Raw genomic sequence first — 15598 nt, forward strand, 5'->3', positions numbered from 1 at the left:
CTTGGTAACCTCGAGAGGATCATTACTTGCTGTCACAGGTAGACTGGAATGAGGTGCTGAGACTGCAACTTATAATTTCCATTTGCAGAGAGGAATAACTCAGAACTCTGCACTATGCACTCATAGAAAATTTCACTCTGCAGAGTAGTGACTGTGAACTGCAGCAACAAAGATATTCTGTATAATCTGTTGCTGTTCTACCCTCCAGAATTTCTGTAACATACCAAAACAATGGCCCATCATCACAGATCCAGTACTCACTTAGCCACTGAACTGTCAGCTTCCAGTGTGTTTTCTAAGGGCTAGAAATGTGTTATTAGGTTCAAGGAGCTACAAGTTGTGACTTTCTCTGCATCCTGAACAATAAAGAAGCATTGTGTTAAAGATCCTGGTTTGAGATGCAAACTGCGTGCTTTATTAACAGACATTGCTCAAAAAAACTCCAAATATTTAGTCAATCACTTTGCTTCTTCCGCACTCACCATTTTCTCTCCTGCCACACCAGCGCGCATAAATTCAGCAACAACCTACAAAGTCCTAATTGCCAATAAAACCAGGATAGAAATAAAAGTAACAGTCTCACAAATTACTGTGGCATAGCCCTGCTTTCTAACACCACCTATAATGTCTGCCAGTCTGCCTGCAGCTCAAGAATCAAGATTCCTCAGGATGCATAAAAACTAAAATCTATCTGAGGTCATCCTTGATCAGGAGGGATCACCCCTGATCTATAAACATAACGTAAAGCCATTTCCCCTTTTCCCTCATCTTTTTGAAACATATAAAATCCTGCAATGTTTATTTTCCAGCTCTGCCTTTTCTGTAGCCACATGTTAGTGATCTTAACTGGACATCAGCTTTGTTTTTCTCTTCACACTGCCATCTAATCTCCTCAGTATCTCTAGCATTTTCAGACACCAGGGAGATAATACAACCATTGTTGTTGTAGCAGACAATGTGTATCACCTAATTATAGAATTCCTAATCAGCATCACATTTCTATTGCGCTCTTCCCTCTTTTGGATGGTCTTCTACTTCATAATTCAATGATCTGCTTTTCCTTCGCTCTAGCTGCATTCTTTTCCCGTAACATCATCCGTACCAAGAATATCCTGTTAAACAGGAGTGATTCTTATGTAACCTTTTTATCCCTGGTTCCCAACACCTTAAGTCCTTGACAATCACACCCTCTGCTCATAAACCTGCATTTCTCTTTGGACATGACTGTCCTCTTAATAAAACTATCCAATAATTGCTCCAACACACAAAGTGCTGGAGGAACTAAGCAGGTCAGGCAGCATATATGGAGGGAAATGAACAGTCAACGTTTTGGGCCAAGAAACATCGACTGTTCATTTCCCTCCATAGAGGCTGCCTGACCTGCTGAGTTCATCCAGCATTTTGTGTGTATTGTTCCAGATTTCCAGTTTCTTCAGTCTTGTCTCTCCAAAAATTGCTCCCCTTCCCTTGTGCTTCAACTTGAACACCAGCTTCAACACAACAGCTCTCTGCTATTGTTATTGACCAAGTAAAATTATCTCTGTATGTTCAATCACAGGCAGCCCCATGCTTTAAACAAACAAGTTTAAAAGAATTGGATGGAGCTTTTGAACAAGATTTTATACTCAATCTCTGGTCACAATGAGACTCAAAACAATGAGAAGACTTCTTGAAAGCAGTCTTCCATATCTTGCTTTGTAATACTTTGGCTGATACTATACACAGGTTATTCTGTAGAGTTTACCATTTTTGCTCAGTGTAGTATAGGTTACAGGCAGAGTAAAACTACCTTGCTCTGCAAACTCAAGATCAAATCCATTGTAAGCCCTAATTCTGGCCACCCCCCCCACCAGTCTCAGTGAAAACAGCGCTGAGACGTGGACCTTTCAAGTTAACCAGACAGTGTCACCCTTCAGAAATTAACAAAGAATATGCTGAAAACCCTCAGCAGGTTAAGCAGCACCTGTGGAAAGAAAAACAGAGTTAAAATTTCAGGTTGAAGACCCTTCATAAGAATTGTTTTTATTTTCAATTTCCAGCAATGGCAGTTTTTTTTTGTTTTTGCTTCATTCTCTGGTATGGTCCAGCTTCACACCTATGTTGTACACATTACATGTCCAATGTGCTTAATCGCCATTCAATCACAAATAAATTTTAATGACCCTGTCACCTCAGAGTTAAATGTTTCTCATTTTAAAAAGAACAAATTATTTTTTTTCCATAGGGTCACAAAAACCAACAGGATTCATGTGAAATATTTTAAACAAAACTATGAACCATAATTTAAAGAAAGACAAAAGCAGAAGTGAATTGTAATTTCAATATGTAGTACAACGACATAGATTTATACATCACCTTCAGCATAAGACCCATCCCAAAGCTCTTCATATTAGCATAACCAGGCAGAGATGACGCTGAGCCAAAAAAGCTATAATGAGGGATGAATAAAAACATAGCCAAAAAAGTGGGTTTTAAAAAGTAATCTCAAATGGAGAACTGAAGAGGTAGAGAGATATACAATGGTGAACTGAAGGATTAGGCACAGCAGTCAACAGTGAGCAAAGTGAACAGGGGCTATGCAAGGAGGCAGAGATTGTAGAATGATTTGCTGAGGAGTTACACAGTTGGAACAGTTATCAGAGATTTTAAGAATCAAGACAATGGAGTAATTGCATAAGAGGATGGGAATTTTAAAATCATAGCAATGCAGGTCAGGCAAAATAAGGTGATGAATGAAAAGGATAGAGTTTGGAGCAGCATACAGTCAGCAGAGTTTTGGATGAGTTATGGTTTATGAATAGTTGAGGATAGAAGATTTGCCAAAGGACAATGAAATATTAAATTCCAAATGCAACAAAAGCACAGAAGAGTGTTTCAGGAACCAATCAGCTGAGGTAGTTTTGCAAGGGTAGGATTCAGAAGTAATTTGCTTGGACAAGATCAATCTCAGAGGAAAATTTGAGAAAGATATGAATTTGGAGTTAGGGCAAAGGGGAATCCTAACTTTGTTAACTCAAATGGGATTAAAGCACCAAGAAGAAAATGATTTGTGTAGCTCTTAAAACATTACAAAAATAGGGCTGAATACTGTATTGTATTATTCTTTTAGTGTATTAGTCTTGGATCACTTAAGAGATATTGCAAAGCTTTAACATTTATGGTCAATAATAGAGTTTGTTAAATCATCACAATTTTGGAAAGCACATTAATGCAATTAATTTTGTTCCTGAATACCAATGTTTGGCAGCAGACATCCTGTAGATCTTCTCCCAATGGTGGAATTTATATCCTTGAGTCCATCACCATTTTACCATACAAGCTTCGCTTTGGTTGAAATTCTCATTTCATTTATGAAAAGTTAAGAAAATAGTTTTACAAGATTAAAAAAGACAAACAACAGCTCAACTGTAAAATAAGTACTTCTGTCAAAACAGTTGCCCTTTTAAACATACTGGTCTGGATTGTGAATTGTTGTGGGTGGTAATTCCCACAAGCCCACCACTGTTCAATGTCTTTGATTTCCACACATGCACACTGCAGCTCAAGCCAGAGACACACTGGAGGTTGAATGCCCACAACTGACCTCTGGCCTCACCATTTGAGCTCAGCAGCAGGTCCAGAATGGGTCTGGCTCCTTGTCTTTTTGCCAGGGACGGTTGGCAAACAAGCAACTTAATGAAAAAAGTTTAGCTAAATCTTATTTCACCCTAGTCATAGATATCTACAGCACAGAAATGGGCCCTTTGGCCCACCAAGTCCATGCCAACCTTTTTGCCCATCCACACTAATCCCATTTGCCTGCATTTGGACTGTATCTTTTCTGTGCTTTGCCTGGTTTCATGTCTATCTAAATGCCTCTTAAATGTCATAATTGTATCTGATTCCACCTCCTCCTCTGGCAGTAAGTCACAGATATTAACCATTCTCTGTATAAAAAAATTACCCCCAAGATCCCCTTTAAAATTCCCACGTCTCACTTTAAACCATGCCCTCTTGTTTTTGATACCCCTACCATGGGAAAAAAGGTTTCCCCTGTCTAAGCTCCTCATTATTTGATATACTTCTATCAGGTCACCGCTCAGCCTCCTTTGCTCCAGTGAAAAAAAGCCCAGCCTATCTAATCTCTTCCCATAACTAATGTCCTATAATCTCTGCAATATCCTGGTGAATCTCCTCTGCACAATCACATCTTTCCTATAGTGTGGTGACCAGAACTGCAAAAAAAATACTCTTTATCCTGTCTCCCCTTGTCCAGTCCCTTCCCCCACTATATCTGGAACATCTTTCATGCCCTCCATAACATTCATAACTTCCAATTCCCTGATCCCAACCACCTTATCTTACCATGTACATCTTGTCTCTATACATCTCCATTCCCATCAGGAAGTTCTTTGGGCTCTCTGCTTCCTTCTGGAACATAGGTCAAACCAATTCCCCTCCACTAATTCCCATCAGCCTGGCAGAACTTGTTCTTATCCTCAACAACTTCACTTTCGATGCCTCTCACTTTCGACAGATCAAAGGTGTAGCCACGGGCATTCGCATGGGCCCAAGCCGAACCTGTCTGTGTTGGAGACTTGGAACAGTCCTTATTCCAAACCTACTCTGGCACCCACCCCCAACTCCTTCACTGTTATATTGACAACTGCTTTGGTGCTGCTTCCTTCAATGATGTGGAAGACATCAATTTTATCACCTTTGCCACCAACTTCCAACATGTCCTCAAATTCACCTGGACTGTCTCTGACACTTCTCTTCCTTTTCTTGGATCTCTCAACTTCCATCTCAGGAAACAAATAATCCACCAATATGTACAATAAACCCACTGACTCCCACAATTACCTTGACTACACCTCTTCCCACCCTGCCTCCTGGAAGGACACCATCCCATTTTCTCAGTTTCTCCATCCCTGCCACATCTGTTCTCAAAATGAGGCTTTCTGCTCTTGGGACTTCTGAAATGTCCTCCTTCTTCTGTAAACGTGGCTTCCTCTCTGCCATAGATGATAGAGTCCTCACATACATTTCCTCCATTTCCTGCACGTTTGCTCTCACGCCCCTTCTCCTCAGACGGAACAGGGATAGAGTTCCTTTGGTCCTCACTTTTCACTTCACTCACCTCTGCATCCAGCAATATCATTGTTTGCCATTTCTGCAAGCTCCAAGGGGATCCCACCACTTGTCATATCTTCCTCTCAGGGACCACCCTATGATTCCCTGCTCCACACATCCCTTTCCATCTACCCATCCCTCAGTACTTTCCCCTGCAATTAGAGGAGGTGTCCTTTCACCCTGAATACTTGTCCTTTCACCTCCTCCCTCACCACCATCCAGGGATCTAAACTGTCCTTCCAGGTAAGACAGAGATTCACGTGCACTTACTCCAACCTGGTCAATTGCATTTGGTGTTCATAATGAGGCCTCTTCTACATCAGTGATGTTCAGCACAGGTGATCATTTTGCAGAGCACCTACGTTCTACGTCTGCAACAGCCAGCTTGAGTTTCTGGTTGCATGTCACTTCATCTCCTTTCCATTCCCACACCATCCTCTCTGACCTTGGCTGCCTCCACTGCCAAGATGAGGCCAAACGCAAACAAGAAGAACACCGCCTCATACTGCACTTGGATAGCCTACAACCCAATGGTATGAACATTGAATTTTCCAATTTCAGGTAACCCAAACCACCTGTGTTCCTTTCCCACTCCCACCAGTCCAACCAGGTTCTCTCTCTCCCATTGTTCACCTTTTCGAACCCTCCCCCACCTGGCTCTATATGCCTCCTTATCTGGTTTCACCTATCACCTACCAGCTCCTGCTCCACCCCTCCCCCACACTTCTATATATTGGCCACTTTTTGCACCCCCATCCCCAAGTCCTGATGCAGGATTTTGACCCTTTCACTTCCACAGATGTTGCTTAACCTGCTGAATTCCTCCAGCAGTTTACTTTTTGCTCCAGTGTTTTGTGAAGTTGCAAAATAACATCGCAACTCTTAAATTCTAAGCAGTTTTTAATACTTACATTACTTTCATTTTTAATTACTTTTGGATATTTTTTTATTATTTTAAAGCACGTGAAAACAATGAAAGAGGCCTTCAACTGTAGCAGGCTATGAAAGGTCGTAACGACAGTCCAAAGGGCAGGGACTCTGTCTCGACCACCTTAAGTCTAGAAGAACCACAGAGTAGAGGCCTCCAGCACGGCCCATCCAATGATGCCTCAGCAGGAAAGTGCAGCTGTGGGTTTAGCATGGGATTGCCAGTCAGATCATGCACAATCCAGCACATTATGATAAAATAAAACACACTACCTTCAATATCAGGATCATCATCTGGGTCTCCAAATGGGTTTGATCCCTGCGCATCAACCTCTTCAAACGGATTAAGTCTTGTGACAGATGGGTCATCTTCCAAAAAGTTGAGTTTATTGATAAGTTCTGCAAGAGTGAGTGACAAATATTTATTCATCTATTCCATTGTTTTCTGTCTATAACAATGAGTAACAAACATAAATCAAAAAATGAAAAAAAACAAGTATGATTAAAAAGTCAAGAAATGAATGTCAAAGCATTAAGCATTTTTAAACAAAAAAAATTATCCTTCAGCAAATTCAAAATGGAATCCATTGTACTCATTCAAAATTTTGAAATTTAACCAAGTGGCTGGAACTATGCTATTGGACAACAACACCAATTAATAATTGAAAGGAAGTTTCATCATGTCGCCTCTACTCACATGCTGATTTATATACCACAGTAAGAATTTGGTCTCTCACTTAAACCCCTAAATTACATTTCGCATAGCAATCTTGTAACCTTTAGTCTTTCATTTAGCCTGTACCTGAATTCTCACCTTTGAAGCTGACATCTGTCCAGATTGAGCCCAGGGCAGATATTTGGTAAGATAAGATTTTTAGTATCAAGTCTCATCTCACAAAGATATGAACTTGTAGTATGTCAAATTGCTTGCTGGACTCCATAAGGCCAGATTATAGCTGTGTCACTACCAGCTCTGGAAGGCTGAAACTTTAAGTTATCAGTCCCATTAACTCACATATTGTATTTTACTTACCCTTTATATTTTTTGACACTGATCAAATGCTGTATCGTTGCAATTTTACTTAATTATTTGAGAATCAATGGCACCTAACCTTTGAAAGAATTTTGAACCAGTAGGTATGGTCTTCTTCATCAATTGAAAACGGCAATGTGTTATTTTTAAATTTCATTTTTAACAACACAGGATTATTTACAGAACTCACAGAAGGCATAATTAGCAGCCTGCTGTCCAGTGAGGTTTAATCATCATCTAAGGCTGAAAAGTACACAATAGAGCATTTGTATCAAAGAAAATTTTACATTTTTTCCATTCATCAGAACCAATAATTCACAAGCAAGTTATATGATGATATCAATTCAATGAGGCCTTTTCACTTTTTGTTTGAATTTCATCAAGACTCGAGAGTAATCCCAACCAATTTGCATGTTTTGCATTTTATCTGTGCCAGGCCTAAAATCCAAGTTAAAAATCACAAATGCATTACAAATATCTTCAATCTGGAACACATTGTGATAAGCAGTGCTCAGAGGCTAGTGCCATGCTATCAAGGAACATGCAATGTGAATAGACAAGAATTTGATTTCTCATTTCCAACAGATACTGTCACCCACAAAGTAGCCAAACATCCGTACTTTCCCCGATCTACCAGAAGACCAAGCAGACTTATAAAAATCTTTGGTCATTTAGAGGGCTAGTCTAACCAATTAATTACTGATCAAACAACAGATCATCTTCAGAGGAGGCTGGCATCTGTGATAAGGGAACTCAGCAGTTAAAATCCAGCATTCATAGTTCTTTGGCAGCAAGGTGTTTCCCACTGCCCAAAGGAATCCAGCAAATCAAATAGATTTAATATGAGTTTATAGTGAAAAATGTTTAATAACCTGTATACCAAGGTGTTCTCTTAATTCCAGCCATTTGTGGAATAAAACAAACACAGATGGTTGTGCGATACAAAGTGCAAGAGTATTATGAAAGCATGAAATCCTGCCTCGCTACTTTGATCAAGTTTTTTTTTGAGGTTCACTAAGAAGAATGATGAAGGCAGGTTGGCAGACATTTGAAAGCATTTGACAAGGTCATGCATGGTAGGCTGGTGCAGAAGTTTAAGGCAAATGGAAACCAAGGCAAGCTGCTTAAATGGATCCAGAATTGTGCTCAGTGATGGGAGGCAGAGCGTAGTGGTGGAAGGATGATTTTCTGATTGTAAGTCTGAGACCAGTGGTGTACTGCAGGGATCAGTGCTGGGACCTTTGTTTGTGATATATATTAACACCTTGGATGTGAATGTAGGAGGTATGATTCCTAGGTTCATGAATGTCATGAACATTGGTGGTGTGTGGATACCCAGGAAAGTTGTCTAAGGCTATAGATCAGATGGACAGCTGGACAGAGCATTGGCTGATGGAAGTGCGTTAAGTGTGAGGTGATGCATTTTTGTGAAGTCAAATAGGGTAAGACATATACAGTGACTGGTTGGGTACTAAGGAATGTTGAGGAACAGAGTGACCTTGGGGTTCAAGTCTATTGTTCCATGAAAGTGGCAACACAGATAGATAGGGTGGTGAAGAAGGCATATGGCATGCTTGCCTTCATAGGTCTGGGTATAGAATAAAAAAGTTGAGATCTTATGTTAGACCGCACTTGGAGTATTGTGTACAGTTCAGGTCGCCACACTGCAGGAAGGATGTGGTTGCACTGGATAGAATGCAGAGGAGATTCACCAGGATGTGGGCTAGATTGGAGGAGTTTAGTTATGGGGAGAGATTGAATAGGCTGTGTTTGTTTCCCTGGAGCAAAGAAGGCTGAGGTATAAGAGGCATAGTAGATCTTTTTTCCCATGGCAGTGGTATCAAAACGAGGGTACAGTTTAAGGTGAGAGGAAAGAGTTTTAAAGGGACTTTGATGAGAAAGATTTTTTTGTGCAGACAATGGTTGATACCTGGAACTCTCTGCCAGAGGAGGTGTTGGAGTCAGATACCATCACCACAGTAAAATGACATTTAGAAAGACACTTAAAAATAGGCAAGGAATAGAGAGATAAGGACATAGTGAGGGCAAATGGGGTTAGTGTGGATGGGCCAAAAGGTCGGCTTGGTCAGTGGGCCAAAGGGCCCATTTCTGTGCTGTACAACTCTGTGACTCCATGATACATTAAAACTATTTGCCCCATCAAAACTGCTGCTTCCACAAAGCATGCAAAAAATTTTCTGTTGAAACAAACAATCCCATCTCTAAAGGTGGAACTTTTGCAGAAGTATAATCTAATCCTAAATGCAACTCTAAATTAGTATAATTCAATTCCTGACTCCTTCCTTCATTACTGACATCCTTCTCAGATGACCTGGATACTGCAGCAGTAAATTTATAACTATGATGGATACATTTCCTCAAAACCAAACCAACCAACAGAAATTCAGCAGTGCACATAACCTGCAACCTTGTTACAAGGCAGTTATTTATCCATAAGTGCTCATTAAGTAAACTGATTGGTCTCAGATTCACACAGTTTCTGCACAACAAAAAAATCTACACCACCTTGCTTAGTTCACATTTAGAAACTTTACATTCTGATTTCAGTTGAATTCAATGGACCAGAAGAAGTAATGTGTATTTTTGTTTCTCAACCCAAAAACCATGATGTACTCAGAATGAGACTGCAAATTTGTACAAAATTATATTAGTGTCACACAAAAACATTCCACAAGTATGATATCAAAAGACTGTCTCAGGTTCTCAGGGAAGTAAAGAGACTTGGATCCTGTCAACAATCAGTAGGCAAGGCAGCAGCTGTGGAAGGAGAAACAGAACCAATGCTTTGGGTCCAACAAAGCGTCTTTGCCCTGAAGCATTGACTCAGTTTCTCTTTCTGCAGGTGCTGCCAGCCTGCTAAGTGTTTCAAGCACTTTGTTTCAGATTTCAAGCATCTGCAACTAAATTGTATGGAAGGCAGAATATTTCTTCCCCAGTCAATAGAAAGCCATTGATTCAGTCATATACCAGAATACACAAGGCTTCTGGAACAAAATACTTTTCTATCTACACAGGCTTGACAGAGCAACCTGGATGATCAGCTCATTCTTGACTGCCAGTCTCCGCAACCCAGAATTTGGATGTGGAAGAAAATTGATGTGGGAGTAGTTTAGAGTCCCAGACTGAGGCAGGGAGTAACGTCCACAATTAATTTGTGAGTCGAGTAGAACTTCTATAATCCATTGTCCGACTATTAAGAAATCTTGATGGTTCAGCATCTGGCTCACCAGGTGATGCTTGCCATGCTGTATATTGCCTTTCCACTCTCCAGGGCCCCAGTTCCTGCATTCCCTTTAAATTTGCCTGGTTCACCGAAGTATTTATTATTTTACTGTGTAAAATCTATCGGAAGTGAATTAAAAGTAGGTTGGCATAATAATAAAAATAACATTCAATTGTCCACAAAATCTGTGTGCCAGATTATCTGAGTTTTACTTTTTCAAAAGACTGTGTTGTGGCTTTTGTTCCGAACACATTTTGAAGACTCAAAAAGCTGGGACTGAGTTAACTATTTGATATCACATGGATAGGCAAAATTATGTAAGATACAAAGGGTATTTCATCAAATGCTGGAATTATTATTACAGAATTGTTTCTGTACCAGCCAGCTGTAAAGGCTATTTGTTTAGTTTTATTGCCCAATTTTGTCTTTTATCTTTTGAGATTTTCTTTTTTCAAATATGACCTCATTTGTAAAATCTTTCCTAGTTTCTGTTTCCACTATGGCTTCCAATCAGGGAAATGACACTCTACAAAAATTCTTGCATTTTAAAGGCAGTGAATTTAAATTGACACCCACTAGTTAAGAAAAATTATCTCTTACGTTTAGATTGTTAAAACCCTTCATATATCCTTTCTCCATCAGATCCAATGTAAAAACATGCCAGTCTCTCATTATAACAGAAGCCTCTCATCATCCTACAATCAAGACCTTTTTCCCAAGCTTTTAACAACCTTTCCAGAGCCTAACACATAAGCAGCTCTGCATCATAGTTTAAAGGATTTACGATATTTCCATCCAAAGTATTGATCTCAAATACTATTGATGCCTTTTCCATACCTCATATTATAACTGAACATAGAATTGAATGATCAGTTGATGGCATAGCTTGATAAGAGTCAACAGTCAGCAAATGCACCAAAGTGCATTTGGTTAAAATTGTTGTTCACTCAAAAATCTACATGTAGGATTATCCAAATACAAATGCATTCAATTTGTCTCTTAATCAGGGGGCTGGGAAGGACCTCACAGTGTAGGATGTGTAAATGGGTAGTTGATGGTCAGTACGGACTTGGTAGGCTGAAGGGCCCGTTTCCATGACTCTATAACCTCCACTGAAGATCTTCTTTACTTAAAAGGCCTGAAGCCCCAGTGAACAGGCAGACAACAATAGTTTCAATGTGAATCTTTCAATTTTTTGTCTCCATATCCATTCAGCAGCACATACACTGAAAAATGCATGCCACCTTAGGGTGCTGAATCTTATCAATGATCACCCATTTATGGAATTCCAAAAGTTGGGAAAGTGCACATCAGAAGTCAGGCATGCAGTTATGTGCGTAATTGAGGAGGTGGGGAAGGAGGCGGGGAGAGAACTTAAACCTCTAACAGAAAACAATACAGCTTCAGAAACCTTTCTTCACTCTCACAAAATATCAGGATATGCACTCAGTGAAATTGCACTCAGTTGGGAGGTACTCGATGTGCACTTTCCTGGAACAATGCAAAATTTAAAAACCAGCATACATAAATATATCCCCGTACTCAAAAGGAGTGATCACATGTTTCCACCCCAAAAGGTCAAAGTGATAGGTTTTCCTGCAATCATTCCTGCAATTGGCTAACCAACTCATGATAACGTAGACTATAACAAAAGAAGAAGAAAAACAGGTTATTCAAAGGACTTTTTTTCTGACTATGACATTAAATAGTAGTTTCAATTCAAGAGTTTACACATATGCTGAATAGAATCCCACATGCAGCAATCTGCATTACTAGCAGTTACCAGCTTTAGTATGGGGAAAAATACACTGGACATGTACTGCTGTACCTTTGACAGCAAATGAAAAAGGACATGCATGCAATTATCAAATAGCATATCAGCAGATGCAAGAAAATAATTTAGGCAAAAGCAAAACAAGTGAAGTGACAGAACATTACAGCTCACCAACTACAGCACAGAAGCAGAGCAAGAGAGAGAAAGGAAGAAAGCTTGTAGACCTTCAGAAGAACTGGTTGATTTAGCTGCAGGCTTATTTGCTTGTTTTAGGCAGTCATCTTGTTCTTCATCTAAGCTGCTCAGAGCATTCAACTGGTTTACTATCTCTGTAAACACAAGCCAGTTGAAATAATAATGTCAGGAATTTCTGCAACAAGCAGAGGCAAACTGCTCCCGAAAGACATTTTTATCAGATTTATATTATTCCTCATTTGCAATTCTCATAGGAGTTTAATGTTACTCATATTGTGCATAGTTACTTCAAAAATGAACCAAAAACTCTCTTGCTTGCAAACAACCAAATGTTCTGTTCAGTTGCTAGAGTTGTATTCCTGTGTGATATGCTTCACGCAGTTTATGGTTCTGTTTTAGCATAAACACATGCAAAAAAGGATGAGTTTAATAGCATTACAACTGAGGATTAAACTTTTGTCATAGTTTTACAAGATTCATACATTTGACATCATGTCAGGAATAGTTGTTCAGCAGAAAAAAACCGTAGAAAACACATTATAGTGAAGTCAGCCTCCTTTAAATGATACTGCAATGAACAAGTTAATCAACTTTAATAAAACCAATTAAGAAAATAATATTAAAAATGCCACATTACACTGTGTTTTGACATGGAAGGATACATTTAGTCTTCAACTTAGTTCTTCAGCACAACATTCGAATGTTATCAGCCACTAATTAGAGATTCAAGCAGGAGAGATGCTTTACTTTGGAAGATTCCATGCTAAGATTCTCTTAAATGCCTTGTTGGGAAGCATCCTTCTATTGCATTGTTTAAAAGAAACAAAAAATACTTCAAGAAAGAAGAAAACTCAAAAACCCACTACTATCCCTTCAAAATAAGCTCATCTTCACAAACCAAGATCAGTTCCCAAAAACAAAAGAATACCGTCATGTACCATTAGTCTCAAACTCTAAGGTGATCATTGGACAATAAAAACTTCAATGAGATGTTTTCCAGTTAACTTGTGGGTTTGCCTTGCATGCTGGATTCAAAATCTGCCTCTACTGTTCTGTAATCTTTAGTGGAGCATTCTCCTTATGGTGATCTCCAATCTTTACCAAATGCAGTATATGCTAATCTATTTTTATTCCATTACTAAACCCCATTTTATGAAACATTATCAGCAATACTTCCTCTTTTGATTGCTCCAAATTTCTTGTTACATATTGCACTTCCCACTCCATTCATAGGATTGCTTCTTGTCATTTAGTTTCAAAATCCTTCTCTACTCGGCTGGTTTTTGTTTGCAGCAGTCAAATGTTATTATAGAAAATTGAGGACACAACATATTTGCAGCTGTATTTTGACTTAATGCACTTTCTCAACTCTTTGAAAGCATCTGCAAACATACATTTTCCCTCTTCCTCAACTTGTCAAGGTCAATGCGGTGAAAGAATGGTCTGCTTCCAGACAAAGGCCAAGTTAAAGCACAATAAGCAGCTGAAAGAAATACAAACTTTCCAAGAAGAAAGTTATTACTTTCTGAAGATATTTTGAAGTGCTTTGCCTCTGATTTATGGGTCATAATATATTATGCTACTGATATTAAGAATTTAGGTCATTTTCAGATCCGGGAACTAGTAGCAAGAGACTTTCCTTTCAGGTTCAAACCAAGGATCCAGAGTTATTACGGTTTCACATTTACTGATACAAATACCAAATCAATACGTACAGTGTTTACAGATGTCTTTGCTTGGAACAGTTAGGAGGAACTCTGAATCTTATCACATCTCTTGGAATGAGGTGTTAATTATGTATTCTCTATGCTGAATGTAACATGTCATTTACCTGTCCAGGTAACATCTGCAACAATTCCACTGTTTATCCTTTGGATGGAATTTTATCCATTCACTGGCAAACAGAGTGGGGATAAATATTTCCATGAGAGAATTCTGCATTGCTCAATTCAGGCTTTATTTGACCTAACATAGCCCAATACTGGTTCTCTTTAAAGATGATGAATAATGTTAAATGCTTCAGCTACAAAAGCTCAGATTCTGACTAAGCCCAGGATGATGTTCACTATTGAAACCTTTGCAAATATTGTGCTACACAAAGATTAAATGAGTGAAATGGAGCAATGTCAGAAATTTACTATTACTGTTGCCTCTAGCAATAGATCAATTTATAAGAAAATTAATTTTGAGATTATGAATCAGACATTTTGATTCTGTGAATGAGTTTGCACATGATTAGCAATTTCTTCTATTTTTATGGCACAACCAATTCAAAAGCCCTGAAAGCATAACAGCAGAAATTTTGAAAGTCATAAACAAGATCCCAGGTGCTCTTAAGAAAGAAAAATTCCCTTCTGGTGTCATTTGTAACTCATTGTTGAACAAAGCACGTAATAGCAGGATGAGAATACTCAGCCTTTCATCCCTGGTTACCGTTCAACTGGATCGTGGCTTTTATTTCAGCACTATTTTCCTTTATCAACCCCACTTTCCCTGATACTCTACAATCTATCAACCTATCTTGAGAAAAATTAGCATCTGCCCCAGCCCTTTGGGTACAGAATTCCAAAGATTCACTACCTTCAGGATGAAGGCATTAAAATCTTGAATGGCCAACCTCTTACCTCGAGACTGTGACCCCCCTTATTCTAGACATTCCAGCCAGGGAAAACAACATTTTGCCTTCCAAACTCAATAAGATTTATATGTTTCATTCAAGTCATTGATAATTCATCCTTTTCATCAATTGTGAATAGTTAGGGCCCCAGCATTGATTCCCATAGCAAGGCACTCATCATAGCCTCCCCAACCTGAAAATAACATAGAATATAGAAAAACTGCAGCACAATTCAGGCCCTTCGGCCCACAAAGCTGTGCCGAACATGTCCCTACCCTAGAAATTACTAGGCTTACCCATAGCCCTCTATTTTACTCAGCTCCATGTACCTATCTAACAGTCTCTTGAAAGACCCTATCATATCCGCCTCCACCACCGTTTCCGGCAGCCCATTCCACGCACTCACCATTCTCTGAGTAAAAAAATTACCCCTGACATCTCCTCTATATTTACTCCCCAGCACCTTAAACCTATGTCCTCTTGTGGCCACCAATTCAGCCCTGGGGAAAAGCCTGTGACTATCTACCCTATCAATACCTCTCATCATCTTAAACACCTCTGTCAGGTCCCCCCCATCCTCCATCTCTCCAAGGAGAAAAGGCCAAGTTCCCTCAACCTGCTTTCATAAGGCATGCTCCGCATTCCAGGCAGCGTCCTTGTAGATCTCCTCTGCACCCTCTCTATGGCCTCCACATC

General features: G+C 39.4%; 1 protein-coding gene across 7 annotated transcripts in view; it reads right to left on the reverse strand.

Moving 5' to 3' along the window:
* Positions 1–15598, reverse strand: part of ehbp1 (EH domain binding protein 1) — a 315890-nt gene that overhangs the window by 192107 nt on the left and 108185 nt on the right. For 5 of the 7 annotated variants that reach the window (XM_052011163.1, XM_052011159.1, XM_052011160.1 and 2 more), the window contains 2 exons: positions 12315–12419; positions 6313–6438 (listed from right to left, as the gene is read on the reverse strand). In XM_052011163.1, coding sequence (XP_051867123.1) covers positions 6313–6438; positions 12315–12419 — 231 coding nt within the window. The remainder of the gene's footprint in view (positions 1–6312; positions 6439–12314; positions 12420–15598) is intronic. The other 2 variants (XM_052011164.1, XM_052011162.1) reach the window with 1 other exon arrangement.

The sequence above is a fragment of the Pristis pectinata genome, chromosome 3 (assembly GCF_009764475.1).
Source record: "Pristis pectinata isolate sPriPec2 chromosome 3, sPriPec2.1.pri, whole genome shotgun sequence".
Classification (NCBI taxonomy): Eukaryota; Metazoa; Chordata; class Chondrichthyes; order Rhinopristiformes; family Pristidae; genus Pristis; species Pristis pectinata.